We start from the raw sequence: 23,598 nt of genomic DNA, 5'->3' as shown, positions 1-23,598 counted from the left end.
TCTTACACTTTTCTTTGCCCACAGAATCAAAATCTGACATGGTCAGACCACATCTGCTGCTCAGAGAAATGGCAGAAAAGCACCTCAGCTAATGCTGCTGTAACTGCCGGGGGAGGAGAAAGTTACCTTTAGCACCTGGGAGTCCTGCTTCACCTCTAAATCCTTGTAGGCCAGGAGGACCTGCAGAAAAATGAGATGGGGGGGGTTTTATTCATCCCACTCAACACAGTGCACCACTGATGCAGAAAAAAATATGAGAAGCTGTCACTCTGTTTTTGTTCTCCCCAGTCTCTAGATGCCACAGCAAAGGAATGCAGCACTCACCTGGAGGACCTTGTGGGCCTGGAGAACCCATCAGACCTGTAAGGAACATGGATTTCCTTTTAGTAACACCACAAGCAGAAAATGAACAAATCGCTTTCAGTTTGCTCAACAGCATCCACAACCCAACAGGTGTTTAATGGATTGGAATTTCCCCAGCCACGAGAAGAATTTGCATTACTGGCATCCTCAAAACCAGGACAACAAATTTACAGAACTTAGTCCTTGTGACATTGAGGAAATGTTTTCCACTAAAGTAAAGTAAAGAGACCCAAGCCATCCATCTTGGCTGAGATGCTGGGATCTGTGCTTCAGACCATTAGTTCACTTTTCTGGTTAGTGCAGAGTAACACAAGTGAAACAGGACAGCTGGGATGCTCATTTACTCCCAACCTCTCTGCTAGGTTCTCTCTCTCCATCTTCACATTTACCTTTTAGGCCAGCAGAACCTGGGGGTCCTGGTGGCCCTGGAGGACCTGGCTCACCAACAGCACCTGCAAAATAAGAGCATGAATAGACACTGTAGAATACAGCTGTGATCCCATTTTCACATTATCCCATCTACAGTTACTCTTTTTCTGGCAAGTGTCATGAATAATCTGCTGGTCAGTTCAAAACACCCAAATACGTATGCATTGTCCAAGAAAAATATATGACCTCACTGGGCTTTAGCAAGACAAATCCCCCAGCTTTGATGATTTGGATAACAGGGAAGAAGATGACCTTGATAGTAAAGTGACTTTGGTTCTGTCAAACTCAAACTTGACTGTGAGGCCTGGGAAACCAAAGCAACCCTTATTTACCCATTATAAGTCTGGCAAAAAACATCCTTTAGGCCATATCAATCTGTTCTGGGGAATGTCTAGACATGAAATCTGGATTTGAATAGTGAAATCAAATTCTATCACTGAGGTGTTTTAATAATTGTGACCAAACTCTAGCTTTTGACCATCTCTGTTTTATCCAACAAGAAGACACCTGGTTCCTACCTCTGTCTCCTTTTTCTCCAAACCCAGGTGGTCCTGGCTCCCCTCGAGGCCCTGGTAGCCCTTCTCGACCTCTTTGTCCCATGGGACCTTCCATGCCAGGCTCACCTACAGGAAATAAATGCCTTGAAAAAACAGGTGTCTGAGGGAGAGAGGCCTTGGGCAAAAGGATCCATGGCCCCCTCCACTGGGGAAGGCAATGATCACACCAGCCAGGTGTCTGTATTCCCATGCCATATGTCAGCCACTTGTGAAAGACTCACAGCACTGACAGAGATGCTCACCCATGCTGCCCTTCTGTCCTTTTGGTCCTTCTGGTCCTGCATGCCCAATTGGACCAGGAATGCCTGGAAGAAAACACAGTAAATGTTCAGAGTTCTCAACTGTGTACCATAAAAGAATAACATGCAAGTTAGGGGAACCTGAAGCCTGGAGAGGTTAATTCTATGGGGTAAAAAATATATTACTCATAAGGTGGGTCCTTGGTCTCTTTAGAAGAACACGATACATATAAAAGCACAAGAAAGCTGGACCAATTATTTATGCAGCTCCAGGAGTCTTCCAGTGGTAGACTGGGATCTTCACAACCCCAAATTCAGTATGTTCAGCTAAGAGGAAGTCTGTCCAAGGCTTCACTTGTAACCAAGTCTCTGAGCTGTGTCTGTAGCTCAGCACCAAGGTAATAATCAAGTGACTCAGTCTATGCTAAATATTGACTCTTTAGAGAGCCATCTTGAGCTAAGTTTATGGTACAAAACTTGTTCTTGCCTACAGTAATGTCACTGAATGTCCTCTCTCAAAGAGGAATTGAACTATAGCCCACCTGGGACACCAGGAAGTCCTCGGTCACCTGTAGATGGAAACAAAGAGACAGTCAGTGGGGAATAAGTCTTCCCTTTTAGTCACTTTGGCTAACCCTCACCCCCACAAAAAAGAGTTTATGTTCCTGGAATATTTACAAGTTCTAGTGTCTCCAGCAATTGTCTCCCTTGTATTTATGCAAAGAATTGAGTCATTCACACCATACAAAACCCTCTGTGCACTGAAGCACCCTCTGATTAAACCAGGTAGAGCCTGGCTTCAGGAATGACTTTCATCCAGGTGAAAGGAGCTCCCAGATTCAAAGTGAGATCTGTTCTCTCTTCTACTATGAACTCTAAAATTTTCTTTGACCAGAAAACAAGAAAAAAACCCCAACCTTCACAACAATATCTGAACTAACAGATAACTAGCATCAGCTTCTCTAAATACTGGAGTAACAAAAAACCATTTTCTACCCAGGTCCTATGACAGGCTGCCAATCTACCTGAGAAATCAGGTAACTTCAGACTCACCTTTGGGACCTTGTATTCCCATGTCACCTGAGGAAAGTGGAAAAAAAAAGTTGAATCAAGAGACATCCTATGATTACTCATTCATTTTTTCTTCTAGTTGCTTTCCCACCTTCAATGAAACATGAAGGAGTTACAGCCAAAATAGGACACTTTACACTTGAATAGCACAGGATTGGACCCAACCTGGCCTTTCAGACTGGCACAATGCAAGATTTGGCCTCCTGTATTGTTCTGTGTGGGATCAGGGTCTCCACAGTTTACATGGCAAACTGGCAGGAGCAGGACAGTGACTATCCTCCTGCACTCAGCACTGGTGAGACTGCACCTCGAGTGTTGTGTCCAGTTCTGGCCCCTCACTACAAGAAGGTCTTAAGGTGCTAGAGTGTGTCCAGAGAGCGGCAACAGAGCTGGGGAAGGGTCTAGAGCACAAGTCCTGTGAGGAGTGGCTGAGGGAGCTGGGGGTGTTTAGCCTAAAAAAGAGGAGACTAAGGGGTGACCTTATTGCTCACTACAACTGCCTGAAAGGAAGGTAGTGAGCTGGGAGTCAGATACTTCTCCCAAGTAACAAGCGATAGGACAAGAGGAAATGGCCTCAAGCTTCACCAGGGAGGTTTAGATTGGATATTAGGAAAAATTTCTTCACCAGAAGGGTTATGGTGCATTGGCACGGCTGCCCAGGGAAGAGGTTAAGTCACTGTCCCTGGAGGCACTGAAAAGACACATAGATGTGGGCCTTAGGGAGGTGGTTTAGTGATGGACATGGCAGTGTTATGTTTATGGTTGGACTCCATGATCTTCAAGGACTTTTCCAACCTAAACAATTCTAAGATTCTTTTTGTTCAAATAAAAACCATTTTCATCTTTCCCACCACTAACTGTCCCTTGAAGCAACAACCGCCCCAAAATTGTGCATTGCCAGAGCCAAGGAATTGGACAGGGCAAGAGAAGGACTATATGGCTGTACCTTTCTCACCACGTTCTCCTCTCTCCCCTCGGAAGTAGCCTGTAACAGGAAGTGAAAGGGCTGTTAGGGTGCATTATACAATACAGCTACTCATTTCAAAAACAAGGATCCATCTATTTGGATTTGAGGCTACAGGCAGCACAGTATGGTTTTGTGAGTTTCCTCAGTAAATTTGTTTTCACAAATACATGAAATCTCTAAAGATGGGAGAATGTAGTCTCCTCTGTTGTTAATCTCTTTCCATCATCTGCTAAACAGAAGTAAATCACCTTTCCCTTGCTACCAAAAGTAGCAGGAGAAATAAGGTAAGGGTTCATTTTTTGACTCTGCTCACCTCGTTCTATTTCCTTATTCAGTCTGCTCTTCACCATCAACCAGACTGACTCTTCATTTTCATATGGGAAGGTCGAAGAGGGTGAGATACCATGAAGAAAGTCTACTCTTGAAACATCCTTTTCTATTTTTGAATTCCCTTGGTTAATTGCCAGGAGGCCACCATTGATTTTTTCCAGGTCTTCCACACGAGATTTCAGCTTTCTCACTTCTTCCGCTGGAAGGTTAAAGGAAAATGCTAGGGAACATGCTGCTAGATATGCATGCCTGAAATACCTTGTGCTATCACAGGGACATGCCAACACTGTCAGGTAGCTATGGCCACTGAGTTTTGCAGAACTCTTTCTATCTTTTCTTTTCCCAGCAGGGATATCTGGAGTTTAAATGACAACTTTGGAATCTGTCAGCCTCAGAGCAGTAAGATCTCAGGAACTTTCCTATCCTGCTCACCCCAAGACTATGTAACTCCTTACCAAAGATTGTGTTCCTTATCCATTCCTTCTGTCCATTTGTAATATTTTAGTGGCAGTTACCACCAAGCTGAATGTTCTCCTCAGTTCTGTGGCTTGGTATCTCTGGTGCTTGGGCTCATTGCCAGATTAAACGCTCTGTCCTTCTATCCCATTCAACATTTTTTTCCTTAGTTATTTCTTACCCAGAGCAATGAGTCCAAAAAGCAAGCCGAGGAGAAACAACCATGCTAGAAGCAAACCCAGGAGCCATTTCCACCAGCTACAGCAGGAACCACAGGGACACCAGGATGGTGCTGATCCAATGGCACCCCCTGCATCACCACCTCGTATTTCTGCAAGAGGGAAGGAGCAGTCTCCTGGTTAACGAAAAGTTCCTTGACTTCAGTGTTCAGAATCTCTAACAAGAAGGACACCAAGGTCTGATCCATTATACAAAGGGCTATGGAAAAAATCTTTACACCACTCTGCGCACATAGTGAGTGTAATTCTAGTCCCTGTGGAAGATTGGAACAGTATTTCCAAAGGAATTTCCAACAGGGGACAAAAACATTCAGTGCATTTTAAAATAACAGCTGGAAAACATGATCCCATAGGGGTAATTTTTTTCTACAGATCTGAGCCATAAATGACAGCAATAGCCAGCATGGTCTGTCTGAGCCCTCTCTTCCGCAAAAATCTGTCCCAGTAGCAGGATGTAGCTGGACTGTCAGCTATCTGATTTTCTCTAGCCATAAAAAAATATCCCAGCTACCCACTCCTCTACAATTAAATCACTGGTACTAACTTCTCTGGTAGCCTCCTGAACATTCCCTCCCCCTGATTCACTGCACAGAGATCACTCATGTCCCTCAAGAATGATTGCTTTTTTTGTATATCGTGCTTTGGTGATTCTTCCAATGAAAGACTGAGTTGCATCACTTACCTGCATAAGTTTCTTTGTCCCTTTTTGGCATGGATTTCAGCCCTCCTGTTTTAACAACAGTAAAAGAGGTTTTATCAGTCTTTCTGTGCATAATAAAATTTAGAGTGGGGGCTTGAAATGGAAAGGTAGTAATGGAGGCAGAAGGAAAAAGTTCTGTTGCATTTCCACAGGAACAAACTCTTACCATTTGCATCTGATTTTAGGCCAGTATCTGTAGCATAAGAGGAGGAAAATCCCTGCTTCTCTTTCTTCAAGGTGTCTTCTACAAAAGACCCTGAGCAGGAACCAAATAAAATTAAAAATGTTACACCAGAAGTTCAACCGGCCCTATCTTCTTTCATTGGTAAAAGGCATATTTTTATTGGGAAGACACAATAGCTCTGCCTGTTTAAACCAGATCAAGGTTTTTTGCTCTCAAAGCTCCTGAGCTTTGTGAAATATCCCAAGGAACACTCTGGAGCTTCAAATGCAAAAGCCAGAGCTAGATTTCAGCTGGCATGGTTAAAAGCTGCCTGCCTTCTAGAGGTTCTTGTATGATGTACAAGTCAGGTATAGTGTCCTGAACGCTGAACTTCCCTTATGATCGGTCTCCACTTCTCTGCCCTCAGAATAACCACATGTCCTGAAAAAAGGAAGTTACCTCCATTAAGCCCAGTGTTAGAGGCACTAAAGACTTTGCCACTGTCCTTTGTCATGACCAAGAGTTCCATCTCCTTTGCTGGTGCCTTCTCCTTCTCCAGCAGCACGAACTTGCAGTCTTTGCGCAGAATGTCATCTCCCTGGGAGCTCAAAACAGTTCCTCCTGGAGTATTGGTAAAAGCCAGTAAAGAGGAGATGAGTGTGAGCCATTGAGTCCATAACTACAAGCCACATCACTTTTGTTCATAAAAACAGGTGGTCACATTGTGATTGGAGTTGCCACTACCATAAGCACCCTGTAAGAGACACACTGATCACTAAAGGTAACAGGAGAGCTGTGCATGTCATTAGGTTTCTTTGGAGATGTGCATTTCACTAGCAGGGGAGCAACTGCTGCCAGAAATGGAGAACATCTGGAATTCAATCACATGTAGAAGTGATTTGCTCAATGACCTCTTTGCTCCTCACACTTACTACGGAGCCAAAGAAACTCAACCTGAGAGAGAAATTCAGGGGTCAGCAGAGCCACCACAGCTCAAGCTGAGGAGCCCATCAAGCACTGCCAAGTTACTCTGTCAAGCACAAAGCACTCCATATCCTGGGAGCCAGGCAGGGTTAGAAGACAATGAACTGCAGTTTACTGAGGTTTGGCACAGGCCAAACAAGGTTCAAAACCATCACTGTGGTCACTCTTGTGCCACAAGGCATTATGAAGTATGCCTGGAATGGTGTACAACCATGAATTTGCACACAAATTGACACAATATTGAAAATCAAGATAAACAGAAAGGTATTATTCCATTACTCTTGCGGAACCTGGAATAAACCTTTATTAGAAATGTTATCCTAACTTCTGTGGTCTTTACACCTATTTTTAAGCCTTGTCTTTGGGAGTCCTTGGATTACAAAGCAAACTTGGCTTACTTTACACACACAGAAAAGAAAAGTATAATTTATAACTCTCAGAGTTGCAGAAAAGAGCTGGGAAGAATGAATCCTAACTGATCAAGGACAAAGGGCTTCTCTCATTAAAAAAACATAATCTGATCATGTATAAGTCAATTCCTTCATTTTTGAGTGGTTGAAGCTGGTACTACTGAAAAATTATTTTTAAGAGCAACCTTGCAAATGTTTTGGCCTCAAATGAAGTACAATTTAATGTATGCTTTTCTATCCAGCTCCCTGCCTGCTGAGCAGAAATAGCTCAGAATTAAAGAATCCAAGTTATTACAGAGATCTGAATCAGACCCGTTCGTTTGCTCATTCTTAGCTTCTGACTCATTTTCTTTTCAGAAAGGTACTGGTAGACTTGGCTAGTGACAAGTTATGCACTTGAGCGTCACTCAGCTGGGCTGAATCTCTAACTTGTTTTTATTATGATATTCTTATACAAGGCCATGCCTGAACATCTGTGAATGACACACTCACCTGCTGAGGCAGAGACACCAGTACTTGCCATGGTGTTGCTCTGAGAAGTGTTCTTCATCCCATATGCTGCAAAGAAGAAAATCAGCAATGACAGAGATGAAGGATAACAAGGGATCTACACACACACCAAAGCATTTGAAAATCTTTTCTCATTCAGTGTTCCTAGGAGAACTCAAACAACCAAGGGTTTCCCCAGCAAGCAAATCTCTAGTGCATCAGCACTGGGAGCTACTCCTGCACATGCAAAGCAGAGGAAATGTTCCTCAATATCCCTTCATACCACACTGTGCCACACAAGAAGATGGTGATGAGGGAGCCTCTGTCAAGAAGAACTTTCTAGTCACTGCAGAAAAGGTGGAAGAAGGAAGCACACATTGGTGACCCTCACACTTTCTCTAGGCTTACTTTGTTGCTGACCTGCAGAGGCTGCTGTAGCATTCTGGGTCACAGATGAAGAGCTTGGAGACAGGTTGTTTTGAACTCCAAACACTGCAAAGAAAAACATTGCAATGAGGGTTATAGGAGTCCTGCAGTGTAAGTGGCATTCCAGCTAAAATCCAAACAAAACCAATGATACAATAATAATGACCTCTCCCAACAAATTTCACCAGCTATCTGGAGGCATCACGGGCCTAAGCATTTCTGTAGAAAGATCTTCCTCACAAAATGTTTTGTAACTTCGATCACTTTGCCGTATTGTTATTGTAGGCCCAGGACCATAATGGTGACCATTTTAAAACATTATCTCGAGTTACATTGCAAGGCCACTCTCATAGCTGCATGGACATTTCTGCAGGTGGGGCAGCTGGGAAAAAGCTGCTGACACTCAGATCAGGAATAGGAGAGAAACTGGTATATAGGTATTATCTCACTGTACTTGTTTGCCAGAAATGTGGTGCTGTCAAAGCGTGAAGGGAAGAAAAATCTGACCTGTAGAGGAAGAGCTCAGGCCCGCGTTCAGGGTATGATTGGTGGGAGCCAGGTTATTTGGAACACCAAAAACTGCAAAAAGAGGAAGTAAAATGTTACTACTTCTCTCAAATCATAAATCCAACACTCAAAGGTCAGTGGCACAGTCCCAGAAATTAAGAGTCAACTTGGAAGTGCAATTAATGATAATGCACAAAAATTGCACAGAGGAAAAATCTTGAAAATTTTGACAACAAACCACCCTTTTACTGAACTGACAAAGAGGAAATAATCCTACCTCAGACAAGTTGAGATTGTGTGACAGTGAGAGAAAGTAAAGCTTTTAATAGTATGCCATCATAAAGCTTCCTGTGTTTTTTCTCTGCAACTGGGGAATGCAGAATCCCTGGCATTTAGAAATGGGACTTACCAGGTGTAAGAACACACAAAAATTACTTATTTTTAGTATATGAGCCATTCTTACAATGGGCCAGAATAATTCAATATTTGTTTGAGTCTAAACTAGTTTTTATAGGGAATGTGAGCTTGACCTCATTGATAAAGATGTCACTAAAGTTTAGTGACAATTAGAGAATCAGGACAATAGGTCCTCACAAAGAACAATTTTCAGATACAGTCAGTGTAGAAGCAGAGAGCGCCAAATTACAGAAAACCAGAGAAAATTCAAGCATATCCCTCACCATCTCGATCATTCCATCATTTTAGTTTATGCTGAGCAAAAAAAAAGGCACTGTTTCAGGATAATTCCATCCTTCAAACCTGAGCAATCCAGGGAGCATACCTGATCCTGTAGAGTGAGACATGGCATTGATCAAGGAAGAGCTGCTTTGGTATCCACCAAGGGAAGAGCCAGCAGGCAGAGTGGAGGACCACATGTATGAAGGGAGGGCAGTATTCAGTACAGTTGTGTCATATGTCCCCGACACTGTAAAAACCCAAACAAACAAAAGTGGTTTTCAATGAAACCAGGTGTATGGCTTAGCATGCACTGCAGGTTTATATGGCAAACAACTTAAATTTCAATTACCCTTGTGGAGTCAGTCCAACGACGCCAGGTCAACATGGCATAACTGACCTCAAATGTCAGCTGATTACAGCCCACACGAATTTTAACCAATGGAATAAAGATTGACCTGATAGCATGATCATTCACAAAACACCTTGAAGAGATTTCATTGCTCATAGATGTTACGCTACCAGAATGAACCACTCCAGTCTGCCATTCTATTAATAAATCACCCTGAGCCATGGGATGTATGGCTTTTGCTTCCCACACATCTCTGACTGGTTCACTAGTGTATTGGACTAAAATTCTCAGTTTTAGACAAGATTGGAGCTCTGAGTAAGATAAAAGATATTTTTCTTAGATACTGGTGGAAGACAATGGAGTGAATGTCAATACCACTTCCTCGAGCCCTGTGGTGAGGCGTATAAATAACTACAGAAGGCTGAAGTATTTTAAGTACCACTTCAGTTATACAATCACGGGATCCTAGAATCACAGAATGGTTTGGGTTGGAAGGGACCTCAAAGACCCTCTAGTTCCAACCTCCTGCCATGGGCAGGGACAGCTTCCACTAGACCAAGTTACTGAAAGTCTCATCCATCCTGTCCTGGAACACTTCCACGGATGGGGCATCCACAGCTTCTCTGGGTAATCTGTTCCAGTGCCTCACCATTCGCAAAGTAAAGAATTTCTTCCTCATGTCTGGTCTAAGCCTGCCCTCTTTCAGTTTGAAGCTATTCCCCCTTGTCCTGTCACACAGTTCCTGATGAGTTACTACCAAATGGTATGGCTAATAAATCACTCACTGAAATGCTGTCTTCAGTACTATCTCCATCTTACTTGGAGATAAGAGATCAAATCACTCTCAGACACTTTTGCTTAGAGCTCCTATCTCTGCCAGAAATACCTCTGAATTGAAGCTGGTGGCAGAAAGAATGGACTTACTTTTATGGAAATTAGACTAGTCACTAGAAAGATGGCTCTTGTTGTGGCAACACCTGGACAGTCTTTCAGCATTCTGACCCTTTTTCTGTACTGGGACACCATGTATTCTTACCTGGATGTTCTTAGCAACTGAGTACTTTTTATGGCAAATGCTGTTTGGAATGACTGCAACATTGCTAAAGGCCAAGTACCTGACTGAGAGCTCTCAGTGACCATCTTCGTCTCCACCACAGCCTTTTTTGGTATCGGGAGTGTACTGGATGATGACCGAGTAGGGCTGCAGCTGGCAGATCGACTTCCTTTCAGCAAACGTTTCACATCATCCAACTCTGTCCCTAGCAGGAAAAGCAAGTGTCCAGAATCACCCAAAAGCCAGTGTTTCACTGATCTGTAATCTTGCTCTGGATATAAATCCTTCAGTGGAATTTATCTGCATGTCTATGAAGTTGTTACTTTTTGGGAGTGCCACTTAATGACAAAGCTCCAGAGGATGTTTCTGGGACTAAGTACCATTTTAAATCTTTGCAAGAGCACCACCTAACCCACAGCATGCTTCCTTGTCCAGAAAGGGGACTCAAATTTATGTTCTTAACAGGAAAAGACATAACCCTAGCAGCAACATCCTCTATCTTATCCCTGATACACCTGGGATAAAAGTCATGGCACTTACATCTGCCAGAGGGAGATGCGCTCTGCAGTCGGACTCGTATTTCACTCTCTGGGAAGATAAAAAGCAGATCATGAATATGGAGATTCATTTGTGCCCTGGGCTGGGAACAAATCTTTAGGCTGAAATGAATTCCTTCCTTCTTGCTGTTTATATTCCACCTTGCTGTCTTGCTGCTTAATCTGAGCAGTACTTATGGCCCATGTGAATTGGCTGCAAATTGGTTGGGGTGACTTTTTGTTTTGGGATCACATTCTGTTACTCTGAATTCCAGGGAATTATATTTCACTCATTGATGGCCTCTGTTGAAGTCAATAGTGCTGCTACTGTCAGATAAACAGAAGGTCTAATTATGCAGTCCTCAATGATGCTGATGTTCCCATTCATCACAAATATTATTTTTATTGTCCTTCTGAACAAAAAAACTAGAGAGCCAAAATAAGTTTACTAAATACACAAATTTCCTACTACTTCTTGGATAAAACTGACATCTCTACAATGGGCTGCATGGTTCAGTCTCTTAGCATGTGCTGACTTATGTTTTGGCTCACTGAATGTAACCAGTCCAGTTTTGAGACAACATTCTCACCAGGTACCCAATGCTATTACTTTGCTTTTACCGGACCTTTACTGTCCAGCACACGAAACTACAAAGTTAATGTGATTTGGCTGGGGTAAGCCTTTAAACTGGCTTCCCACCAGCAAAATGGCCAGCCAGAACCTGTGATACACGCTCCTCAAGATGAAATCTGACAGTGCATGCACTATAAAAGAAACACTATCTTGGCATTCATGTGGAGAAGATGATGGATTGGAATTATTTTCTGAAGTAATATGAGAAGCTGGACTTGATTCTCTGGTGTCTACTTTATTATGCATGGCCTAGTTCTGCTGGGAGCTCAGGTATGTAGTGTGCTAGAGGAAACTGTGACAATCTGAGGCAGAATAATTGGGAATGTGACACTCCAGGAGGACTGTGCAAGACCATGCTGTGATTTATACCCACTGCTAAAATTAACTTGAATAAAGTGACACTATAGTTTCCTCTTCAAGCAACTGGAAACAGATATTACACTCTTTGAGACCAAGATAATCCTTCTTTCCCCAACACTGTTAATAAATTATTAGGAGAGCTGAATGATTTAAACAATGCAGAGCTTTACAGTGAGCTGGCTACACAGAACACAGTAAGTCCACAATTTTCTTACCATTTCTTTACTACCAGCATGAGATTATTTCAGGGTATGCCTTTATGGTTTGCAAGAAAGGTCACAGTAGGAGAAGCATGAATGCAATTACTGTAAATACGTCAGAGGTGGGTCCCAGAGCACAGATGGACTAAGGTTATGGTAGTGAACAGACAAGACGGAAGACTATGTCCTATGCCTTCAGACATCCAGGTTCCCAAGTAGATCCCAACACAGTCCAAACTACCATGACCTTCACTAAGGTAAATTTTTACACCAAGCATGTTTAAACAACTGCTTACATATTCATGGTTCACATCTGAAGTGGTGTAGATCCACGTACCTCATCTGACTGCTCTACATGTAAACTGGTGGATTCCAGCTAAAGAATAGGTCTATTGAACACACCCGAATTATGCTGAACTGAAAAAAGTAGGCTTCTCAAAGAACAGCATCACTCACCTCGACTTTGGCTTCTCCCCCTTGTAGAGGCAGATGCTGCGAACAGCAATGAGAGAAAAGCAGTATTAGTCTTTAATGCCTATGACGCCTCTGAAAATTAACATACTGATCTTGTTCAGGGTGCTCATATTCAGACAGTAACTTTTCTTGGAGCACAGCTGGGAGAATTGAACCATAAGAGTTTTTACCAGGCCCCCTTTAGACTACAAGGTATCTTACAGAATCAGTAGCACCTTTATCGTTTCTGGACCGGATGTTTCTTATTGTACAGAGAAATGTGGTTCATATATGGCAATGTCCCATTTCAAATGGCCAAAAGGAAGTTAATAGGCCTGTTTACCCCACTGACCAATGCTGGATATTGTGAAACCCTTCCTTCTCTATGAGCCCAAAGGTGACCTGATCATAATGTTTCACTATCTTCACTGAGTAAAATCAGCAGCTCAGAGTTTGCACAGGGCAAGCTCATATCTGCTGACAACGTTCAGTGTAAATATATCACTTGATAACCACTTCATCTTTCCATATATACTTGCTGAAGTCTAGAAATGAGCTATGGGAAAAGTATGTCCAGCAATGGCTCAAAACCCTAAGAGTCTGGACTTTCTTGCTTGCAGCTGTTCTCCCAGCTATTTTTGAAGGGTAAAGGGAATGCTATGGAGTTACCCATGTCTGTCTTCTCCTGTCCATGTCCTATATCATTCAGGGAGCATCACAAAAGCAGCTGAGAGTAGCAGATACAGAGTATGCACCCTCTGTTTGAATATAATCAGCTAGAGGCCTGACTGTCAGCTGTTAATGTAAATCCCAAATAACTCCTCTGAAGGAGAGGCATGACTGCCCAGGTAGAAGCAGCACAGGTAGAGCAGGACACAGCAATGTACAAAAAGCCATTATGGTTATCCACTCACATGACCTTGCCATAACATTCAGAGGAACAGCTCTAAAAAGAACATACCAAAATCTTTCCTGGGAAACTCAGGAGAAGAGTTGGCACTGGAGCTCCCTGCAAAGAACAGAAAGGTGTTCATTAATACTTTGCATACGATCATTAAAAGCTTTCAAAACATGTCTTCCTGGCAACTGTTTAATCTCAGTAGGCAGCAAACATTTCCATTTAAAAACAGAGCTATTCAGGTTTCACATGAAAGAACTGCTAATATCTTTCAACAAATACATGCCACAGCTCCTTTTAGGAATGAGCATTACTCTTAGGATAAAAGGATGTAATCATTAAATTGTGTCCCTGATGGCTTATTTCCTAGGAAAACCACAATGGGATTCTTGTGCTATTGGGGACAATTCTGCATTAATGTGACCTTAGAGTGCACTGCACATTGCCTCCCTTCTATGGCACGTTCTGTGATACCTTCATATGTTGCATGGCGGTTGACATAGGTTTTTCTTTCAAATGTTGAGCCAGGTGATTTGGTGAGAGTAGAGCTGGGAGACTGAGCTTGTCTGTAGCTGGAGGATGATGATGTTGAATTCAATCTACCACTTCCACCTATAGTTAAAACAAAACGCCCTCAGCAAATGGAAGAGAAGCCCTGGCTGTTCACTCTGTATGCCCTGGGTGCTTTATGTTACTGTCTTCTGAGCTGGACAAATTTGCATTGGTGTTTCACAACTAGAGATGGACAAGAACAATATTTGGGTCTAACTCTGGCTATCCTCAGCATTCAATGCAGAGAGGAGTATTGGCTATTACTGTGGTTTCAAGACAAATCTTGTCAATAATAAGTATGAAACTGGGTTCTGGCCTAGGGCAATAGTGAGCCATCTCCCCCAAGCAGAAACCAGTCTAGTTCTGGATGATGCTGTGTTTTGGTTAGGATATAGATTCACTTGTAAACTCAAGTGTTACATGACACAGGCTACAAAAACTGGGAGACTGTTAAACCAAACTCAGAATGCTGAAGGATGCAGTTTATGAGATAATGGAAAGCAGAGATGAGTCCACTTCCCTATAAAGCAGCTATCCATGCTCTCAGTCGATTTTCTGGAGAAGTGATTGAGGTGTGCATCAGGCCTGAGACAGCCTGGAGGTTAATAGTAGCTGTTATTTGTAGACAGAGGAAACAATTTCCCTCCTAATTCACATCAGTGCTGTGGAGAAGGAACTGAGCAGATGTAACTAATGTGTTCATACTCTTGCACAAAATCTAATGCTGGAATATGATCAGGGTGCAGCAAAAAGGGAGCTCTGTGATAAACTGCAACCTACCTATGCTGATCAGCAGCATCAAACTGGATATTGTTTACCCATCTCTATAAAAAGAGTGTGTCCTTTTGGTCTCAACAGTGTTTTTGTGCCAACTTTCCCTCTAAAAAGACCTGTTTTGTTCTGTAACTTTTCCATTCAATTCAGTAGAAAGAACTACTGTAACAAGTAGGCCTCTGTTAGAGGCATTCTGCAAGAAAGTGGGAAAGAAGAGACTACAGAATGCTCTGTGAAACTGCAAGAACTCAGTATCTCTGAAGTTCAGGTTCTTTTCTCTTCTTCCACATACCAGAAAGTAATCAAAGGAAGATGGTAATGCTGCATGGCCCTCTGAGTTTGCAGGTCTGGGTTTAGTTCTCACACTGGTGCCAGTCCAATGAGACTGACATCTTTACTGGAGTTACTTCACATGTGCCCCGAGCCAGTGATTCCACACTCTGGCCTTTAACTGGCAGGCAGGTGTCTGTCAGATCTGTTTGGTATGGCTAACTCTCCCCTTGAGCTTCCAATCTGCGCTTCACTCCCTTTGGTTTGTCAGCTCCCTTTGAGCACAAAGAATGTTTTCCATAAGGAGAGTTATACAGTCAGTCCCACTGGAGACAGAGAAGTGTGCCAGGTACCTGGCTAGGAAGCTTAGTCTTTAGAAGCCTTTGCTATGACAGTCTAACAGCTGAGCAAAGAATGCTGTTAGAGAAGAATCCTGGTTTTATGGAGTAGGCAGCACACACTGATTTAGCATGTCCAGAAAATCTGGCCGAGTGTTCAAAGTGCTAAAGTCATGGACACACAAACATAGGAAAACATTTTCTAGGAAATTCTTTCATAATATTCTACCCTCAGCAAGATCAACAAAAAGATTAATCAAAACTGCCTTTAGAACAAAAATTGTCAGAAAGACTGTGATTTGGAAAAACTGAAAAAAGGGAAATTCAGCTTCTGAATGATTTCTTAAAAACAGTAGGAATGACATTTTTTGTTGTTCTCCCGAAATTAGGTTTTCCCTGTGGAAAATTGAACTTTTTCCACTAACTTACCCATTCTCAAACCCAACTTTAGGGAAGGAATACCTTCACTTTGCGTGTCTATTTGCCACTGTTACTTTCATAAACCCTGTTTTCCTTACCCCTGTCTCACCCTACTTCCCTGCCTTGAATCTCTCCTCAGCCCATTTCTGCTGCCTTTGCTCTCTGTTTCCTACTGGGCAATGCTTTCATTCCTTACTTGAGGTCACATAGCTGCTTCCATGGGTGTACGACCGCTTTTCCACTCCACTCCCTCCAGTGTGGGATGATGTTTTGAGCCCACTGCTGCTCCCTCCTTCTGAAAGAAATAAGCACAAAATGAGACATTGTCTCCAGGCAGGAGATAAGAAAGGCAAGGACACTTCAAGACAAGGCAGGAGGGACCCAAAGTTGTCCACACACTCAATTACAAGTACAGCTTCCTATCTGGTGAGAGATCAGAGCTGCAGAGAAGTGTCTTGGCAGAGCAGACAAACACTTGCACTCCACAGCCAGCAGGTTTGTAGTCAAGTTTTCCTCCATACACAGACTGAAGAATACCCCTGTTAACCCTCATCATAAATGAGATGACAGTGCAATTCCTTGCCAACTCAGCTGCAGCAAGCTAATCAAGGATATGGTGAGATAAAGAGTGTGGAGGATTCTTCCCTATTTGGAGCTTGTACTTCTCTGCAGAGGTAGAAATAACATGTGACTTCTGATATTATCCGAAAAGATTCACTCACTGTTGCCAACTGGGTAAGATGACACGGAAAATAATACACTGTAGCCCAAGCAGTGGAGGCTGCAGACCCATCACTTTTGATCCCTCTTCCCAATAGACAATCACCACTGGAGACTCAATATCTGGACTTAAATCTTTGGAGAGTCTGGTCTTCCAGTCTTAGTGGAGTATGGGGCTCTGTTTCTGACAATACTCAGACAGGTCCCCAAATACTACTCCTCTCTGGTAACAAGTATTTTGGGAGAAAGGCATTTCTGCTTTCCTTTGGGTGCAGATCTTTATGCACTGAGACCTGCTGCACCCATGGATTTATGGAAATAATGAAAATAATGCAGACGAATAAATAGCACGGAGAGGCACAGAACATTGTGCAGAAGCAATGCAATGACTGAGAATTACTTACTGGGTGGCAAGGATGTCAGTCTTGTGGTTACAGTCTCTGTAATAACTGAGGGAAGAAAAGGGTGCAGAAGTAACAGCATGTTAATATAGCCAAACTGGATCAATGTTCTACCTATTTTCTATGCAAAAGCATGACTTGTTCAAAGAAGATTGACTCATTTAAATAAAAGTTGCTTAAGACCACACTGCCTGGGGCTGTGGCTACAGGCTCATTATCACACAATGCTGTGTTTCTTTGCAGGTCTTTCTAGTTCTGAATGCTAGCTTCTGCCATGAAAGATTTTTTTCTTTACCTGTAAAAAGATCCCTGTAAACTTTCTGGGCACTTCTGAACCACAGCCATTGCTGTAACAGCAAAGCCCATGGTCAGACCCCTTAGTATCTTCCTACTAGTTAATTCTCATAAGGTCAGTAGAAATTAACCTTTGTTTCACACAAAGTCCTCAGACATTTTCTAGGCCACCCAGGGCATTGATAGCAGAGGTAGGAGCAGCACACCAATGTCTGCACTACTGGTTAGACATGCTACAACAGGGCAATCATCTGGTTAAACAATCAGGTCATGATACACATCTCTAAATGTCTGATATTGGCCCATTCTATTCCTTATTCTGACTTCAACACAGACCAGGGCCCGGAGCAGAATTTAATTCTGGACCTCCAGTCAGCATTTAATCCCTTACAGAAATGGCCATTCACTTCTCGGGTTTCTGGGGTGTGATACAAAAATTTAAAATCTCCTCCTTACGTCTTTCAGTAACTTCTGATCCATCTTGCCTCGTTTTCCTTGTTACAGAATCCATATCATTGCCACCTGCAAAGAAAACAGAGGGACTGCACTCAGAGCTCTGTGAAGAGTAAGAAATGACAACAGCTCCCCACAAGTCCCACCACTTTGCTCCCTTTGGATGGGGACTAGACTGCCTGGAAGATGTCTGTGCCAGGGAATTTACAGCGCCCTTCCAGAGCCATATGATTTTTACTAACGGACTGGCACCTACAACACTGGATGCTGCACAAGGCACCAGAGCTGAAATACCAGGAGGGGCTGTAAAGCCAACAGGTGAGGTTGAGGCAGTTGAAGCAAATCCACTCAGTGATGGAGTTTAGACCTGGATTTATATCCAGACGACACTACATTATGGTTTCCAGCTGTGCCCCTATAAAGGTTTGATGAAAACCAGAAGATCCAAGCACTACTCCCATACATCTCTTCTGGGCAGGACTCAACAGTACAGGGTTAACTGTGCAGGCAAAGTTGCAGGAGTAAGCTACCTGCACTTTGCCAGTACTGTCAGAAAAACCTCAGCAGACATACCGCTGCTCTGCTGACAGTAATAGTGCATTCTCAGGGTACACTTACGCTAAAGCCACAGCACTGACTTTAGCAAAGCAGAAAAAGCACTGGAGGTACCTTTGAACTAGCTATTTCTGGCAGCAAGGAGCTTAAGGTAGGAAGTGCTTTATCTTGCTTTACAAGCAGAGCAGCAACAGTTTGGAGACCTTGTCTGTGGCTTTGGAATCTGATCTAATTTAATGCCAGCTCAGGTCAGTCTACACAGTACTGGAATCAATGCTGTGAATGCTGTGTACACACTTTTTCGTTACTTGGATCCCTCTCTAGTCAAAATTATAATCTCTAGCAGAGGTATGACTGTCTGTCAAGGCAAGAATACCACAAAAAACATGATTGTGGAAAAGAGACATCATCTAGAAGAGAAAACACTTCTGTCAGAGGAACCACACAATTGCTCACTCCTAGTCTTACTAAGATAACATTTCATCTTGTGCAGCCACAGACAATGAGAAGTAAAAGATTTTAATTTACACACAAGCTCACCATAGGGCAAAGCCCTTCACTGGATTTGGAGTCTCCTCCTTAAAACTGAAGGCCCAGCTGTACCAAAACCAACACATTTAAGATGCTGAGTCTAAAAAAAGCTTTGGGCAAAATTCCTTCCAAGTTTTAAAGCCCAGCTTGATGCAGAACCCAAGACCATGTCCCCCAATTCTGTTAAATTTGAGTTTAATCCTCATCATTCCTCTTACTCTTTTGTAAACTGCAGCCCCCTTGATGTTACACTTGTACTGCCCAGGCACAAATACTGACACAAGGCAAGATGCAGCAGAGAATCTGCAGGAATATCCAACATTCAGATTTGTCTTTAACCAGCCCCTGCTATTCCCAGAGCTGGACAGGAATTTGAGTGGAGAAGGCACAGTGCCAGCCAAGCCACTCTAGCCCCCCATGACAGACTCATCTGCACTTTGCAGAGAACACCACAGTGCCCACTAGCCCTCACTCTGCACTGCGGACCCTGAGCTTGTCTAAACAGCCCTGTAAGTGGGGCTCCCGAGGCCACATCCAAATCCTTACACAACCTGGTGGCAACAGGATGCTGCTCAACCCTTACAAGGCTTGCTAAAACTAGGGATTTCCAAGGGATCTTCCAGGGTGTCGATTCCAAGGCATATGCAAGACTGGAGCTATATGCATTAGGAGAGTTCCTCCTCTAGCAGGATAACAGTCCCCTGCAACAGAAGGGTTTCTGGTCATTCACTCCAAGGAAAGGCATTATCCCTGCTACTCTTCTTTACTGCATCAACAGTGGAAGCATCTTTCAAGCTCTCTCCCTAGAAACAGATGCTGGAAGCTGTTGTGTAGATGTCAGCACTGTTGGCTTTATCAGTGTTTTTGGCAAGGAGCACAGTTTTGTATTTGGAAACTGCTTTCCTACTGCTTTGTAGCCCCAGAACTCCACTTTCTCTCTGCTATTGGGAGGTGGTGCTGGTTATGGATGCTGGAAGAGGCCAGCACCACCATGGAGTGAATGCACCTTTTGCGTCTTTGCCTTTCCTTGAGAAAGGGAAGTATCTTGCTGTGATATCAATTAGGAAAAAAAAAAAAGTTACAGCCCATCTTTGGAGCCATGCATGCCACAGCCTGGCCCCAGCACACAGTGCCTTTGCATGTGTGCTTGGCACATGGATGCCAGCAGGCAGACTGCACTGCATTTCCATTACCTGTCAGGCCTGACTCATCTCCCCAGCTCCTATCTGGAGTCACAAAAGCATAGCTGTGGGCTATGTCTGTGGCACAGCAACAGTGCTGTTGAATCAGAGAAGTCATCTGCAATTGTCTTGAAGCAACAAGCAGCAACTTGTGAAGTGGGATCACTCAGTGCAGGAAGCAACACTATGGCCCCTTTTACATAAGCTCAGGGGCTGTAGTGTGCTTGTGGCACCCACAGAAACAGAGAACTTGCAGCCATTATTGGCACTAGGAACCAGGAGAGGTCTGGCACTGCCACACTGCAAGCTGCTTCCTCTCTGTATAGCATTGAAAGCAGGACAGTAATAACTGCCCAGCACTGCAAGACATGCTCAGATTTGTGCTTTCCACAAAAGCCTGACAATGCAGCTGACCTCTTGCACCCCCTGTTCCACGTCACTGCAGGGCAGCACACTGGCAAGGACACTAAGCCAATCTGAGATGGGACATTCAACTCCCTTTTATTATTTTAGGATCTAGGTATTGTATGCAATGGTAATAAAGTTTATTACAGACGTTTTTCAAAGGGGAGTGGAGCAGCCACAAAGCTGTCCTTTGGTGGAGAAAAAAAAAAGCAAGCACGTTTCAGATACTTTTATCCCTCCACAATGTTCTCCCAGTTTTCATCTCACAATGCTGTTGTGCTCACAGCACATCTTTTCAGCTCTCTCCTCTCTCCAGAGGTTCCTACTGTAATACACTCTATTAGGAGAAAGAGGCACCTGCAGGTGCTGAGATCAATAACATTTAATGTCAGCAGGACTTTTTGATCATGAATACTCTGACACTCAGCAGATGCCTCCAAATTATACCACTGACTATGTCTCCCATCATATCACGTCTCTTAGGGTGCCTCTTCCTTTTAACCAAGCCTTTCAGGTGCCACTGGCCTGGAATTAAAAGAACTGGTTAAAAAATGATCCCTTATCTCTTTTACCCCACAGACTAGGAATTTGATCTTCTGTTCTAAAAGCTGTTGCTTTCAAGTTATTTTACCAAAACCCACACAGTCAGAATTGAATAAACCAAATCATACTTCCAAATCTGCTCATTTTGTAGGCTGAAATGATGCAAATTCCAGGGAAGCAAGTTAGATGCCCAGCCAAAGCTTGGACATGCTGTAGGAACCAAATTCTTCCCTGCCCACAACCTGTCCTGGCTTCTTTGACACCAATATGTGCTCACAACTCAGAGAACAAGCAGTAGAGCTGCCCAGACTTCACTCTGCTCTGCCAGACACCTTCCTTTCAAAAATGTGTCCTCACTGTCCCTACTTAACTGTGCTACTCAAAAAGAAATAGGCCATGCTGACCTGCACAAGCTTCTTGGCTCTGGCACATGAAAGGAGACAAACAGTCGGGTATTAATGAAAAAAATCTTTGCAGAAGGGGAAAGATCTGCTGTCACCATTCCACAAATGAAGCAAGTAGTCACAGATGGACAAGTAACTTCCCTAAAGCCACTCAAGTCAGTCTGAAGACAGGAAAAGGTAAATCTTTTACTCTATGTCACTATGTTCAAATTGCTGGACCTGCTGTAGAAAGGATTCAAACTGAATCTCAAATCACACTTTTCTGACTTACTGTGACCAAAACACCTCATAATCTCCTATGACAAAAATACAGCACAAAGTACATGATCAATGAGTCACTGCTGATAATCAACCCACTTCTGAGACAAAGCAAAGTTTGTCCATGGCAACACAAACTTTCACTCAGAAGCAGTTCCAGGCATTCTCAGGACTATTAATTCCTTAATATTACACCCTGCACCCACCATCTGAAGCTCCAAGTTACAATCACTACTCCTCCACCACATTCCAGATCTGCTCAGTTTTAAAAACAGCCAACAGATGATCTGCATTTCACCATGCCAGTATCCTTATGGAACAGAGAATATTCAGCTAAACTTCATCTATTTTGCGGTAGTTTGACAAAACGCATTAAAAATGTACCTATAACTTGGCTTCAAATTTCATTTCTCCCAGCAGGTAAACTCCTTTCACTGGATACTCACTTCAAAAGAGCAGTATTCACTGACAAAGAGAAACCCAAAATGACCCAGCCCTTATGCAAACTTGTTTTCATATTGTATTCCCCACAGAAAAATGTAACACCTCCTTTATCCTGCATGAAAAGTCAGCGTTGTTCTTAAAGGAATCTGGAAGACAGAAAATAAAGGATCCCTTTTTGTGCCTTTTTTTTTTTTTTTTTAGTAATGTAACTTACCTGGAGTGCTTTGGTTACTGAAATGAAAATCTTTTTTCCTCCTCAACTGCTTCCCTTCTACCAAAAATTTTCCACCTACACTTTATATCATGTCCTTCCAAAGGTGTGTGGAACCTGAGTGATCATCCAAAAATGTTCACCTCTTCTTTATTTATCCTGTTTTATTCTCGCCCTTCTTTTGCTTTTCTATTCCCTTGCCCTAATACAAGTCCCAACAAAGGCGTGTCGTGGTTTCCTGCCTCACCCTACCCTTCAAATTATCTGACACTCACTGAAAAAAAAGATCTGCCTCCAGGAATCAAACTTTATTTGAAAGCAAAAATGCTCCTTCCTATTTGCTCAGGTAGATTAACTATTAAGATCCCAGACAAAGGTAAAAAGGCTTATGTCAGGGAATATAAACATGTATAGCAGTACTCTCTGATACCTGATCTGAGATCTGTTTGGGCATTTTCTTGCAGGAAATTACACAGCACCTGCTGATGTTGCTGCAAAGCTGCCTGCAAGCTAAGCATGTTCTGCTGCTTGCGAATACAATGGGCTGAACTACCAGCTACTACAAACTGGCTGAAAACAACTCAAGTCAGTGATCTGAACTGTTTTGCCAACACCATCAATATTTATTTATATTCAGAAGATAGCAATATTAATAAATAAAAAATGCACCAAATTAAGTAAGAAACAGAATTTCTTCCATGTATACTACCTGCAAACTTCTCACTGAGTAGGAACTGAAGCAGAAGCGCAGCCATGGTGGGTCAAAGCAAACCTCCATCTAGCTCACGACCCTGCTTTCTAACCACAGCTCATTGTAACAGCCCTGGGAACACCAGGTGAACAGGACAAGCACATGCAGATATTTTCCTGGTGTACAGAGTCAAAAGTGACAGCACTGCAGTCATTTGCTGACAAGCGATTTTCCATTAATTTGTCCAATTGGTTTTTTAATCTGTACGTTTTAATACGTACAGTGTCCTACAGCAAAGATTTTTATAACTTAACTATACCTTATGTAAAGACTTTTCCTCCTAATGGACATAACAGTGCCCTGTGCTTCTTTGTAAGAATCAGAGTTCACTTTGGCTTTTCTCACCCCACACAGATTTTGACAGATTCGTTCTGCTTAACACTTGGATTTTTGCCCAGACCTTTTGAGGGGGTGTAGCCTTGTACTGTCAAGACGGTGCCCTATTAAGTTCCATATTGGAAATTTCCAAAGGTGTGTAGGGACATGGCTGCTCTACAGCACTGCACTGCACTGCACTCCAAAGGCTATGCCCTGTGTTTTTGATGGGGATCAAGAATTCTTCAGAATTGATCAATGCATCTCCTAAATCCCAGACCTTGTA

General features: G+C 42.9%; 1 protein-coding gene across 4 annotated transcripts in view; it reads right to left on the bottom strand.

Annotated features, from left to right (window-relative positions):
• The window catches only part of COL17A1 (collagen type XVII alpha 1 chain), a 39,505-nt gene extending 17,009 nt beyond the window's left edge, over window positions 1–22,496 (bottom strand). For 3 of the 4 annotated variants that reach the window (XM_032116767.1, XM_032116770.1, XM_032116771.1), the window contains exons 1-26: window positions 22,250–22,496; window positions 17,718–17,783; window positions 16,971–17,015; window positions 16,043–16,141; window positions 13,967–14,104; window positions 13,556–13,603; window positions 12,598–12,633; window positions 10,952–10,999; window positions 10,473–10,616; window positions 9,112–9,255; window positions 8,331–8,402; window positions 7,806–7,889; window positions 7,401–7,466; window positions 5,974–6,135; window positions 5,518–5,607; window positions 5,334–5,378; window positions 4,594–4,743; window positions 3,940–4,155; window positions 3,606–3,644; window positions 2,642–2,668; window positions 2,131–2,157; window positions 1,592–1,654; window positions 1,311–1,415; window positions 753–815; window positions 325–360; window positions 127–180 (exon numbers count right to left, since the gene is read on the bottom strand). In XM_032116767.1, coding sequence (XP_031972658.1) covers window positions 127–180; window positions 325–360; window positions 753–815; window positions 1,311–1,415; window positions 1,592–1,654; window positions 2,131–2,157; window positions 2,642–2,668; window positions 3,606–3,644; window positions 3,940–4,155; window positions 4,594–4,743; window positions 5,334–5,378; window positions 5,518–5,607; window positions 5,974–6,135; window positions 7,401–7,466; window positions 7,806–7,889; window positions 8,331–8,402; window positions 9,112–9,255; window positions 10,473–10,616; window positions 10,952–10,999; window positions 12,598–12,633; window positions 13,556–13,603; window positions 13,967–14,104; window positions 16,043–16,141; window positions 16,971–17,015; window positions 17,718–17,772 — 2,056 coding nt within the window. In that variant the 5' untranslated portion in view covers window positions 17,773–17,783; window positions 22,250–22,496. The remainder of the gene's footprint in view (window positions 1–126; window positions 181–324; window positions 361–752; window positions 816–1,310; window positions 1,416–1,591; window positions 1,655–2,130; window positions 2,158–2,641; window positions 2,669–3,605; window positions 3,645–3,939; window positions 4,156–4,593; window positions 4,744–5,333; window positions 5,379–5,517; window positions 5,608–5,973; window positions 6,136–7,400; window positions 7,467–7,805; window positions 7,890–8,330; window positions 8,403–9,111; window positions 9,256–10,472; window positions 10,617–10,951; window positions 11,000–12,597; window positions 12,634–13,555; window positions 13,604–13,966; window positions 14,105–16,042; window positions 16,142–16,970; window positions 17,016–17,717; window positions 17,784–22,249) is intronic. The other variant, XM_032116769.1, reaches the window with a different exon arrangement.
• Between the last annotated feature and the right edge of the window lie 1,102 nt (window positions 22,497–23,598).

The sequence above is a fragment of the Corvus moneduloides genome, chromosome 8 (genome assembly GCF_009650955.1).
Source record: "Corvus moneduloides isolate bCorMon1 chromosome 8, bCorMon1.pri, whole genome shotgun sequence".
NCBI lineage: Eukaryota > Metazoa > Chordata > Aves > Passeriformes > Corvidae > Corvus > Corvus moneduloides.
Note: the sequence above shows the minus strand (reverse complement) of the source record. Positions and strands in the feature narration are given on the sequence as shown.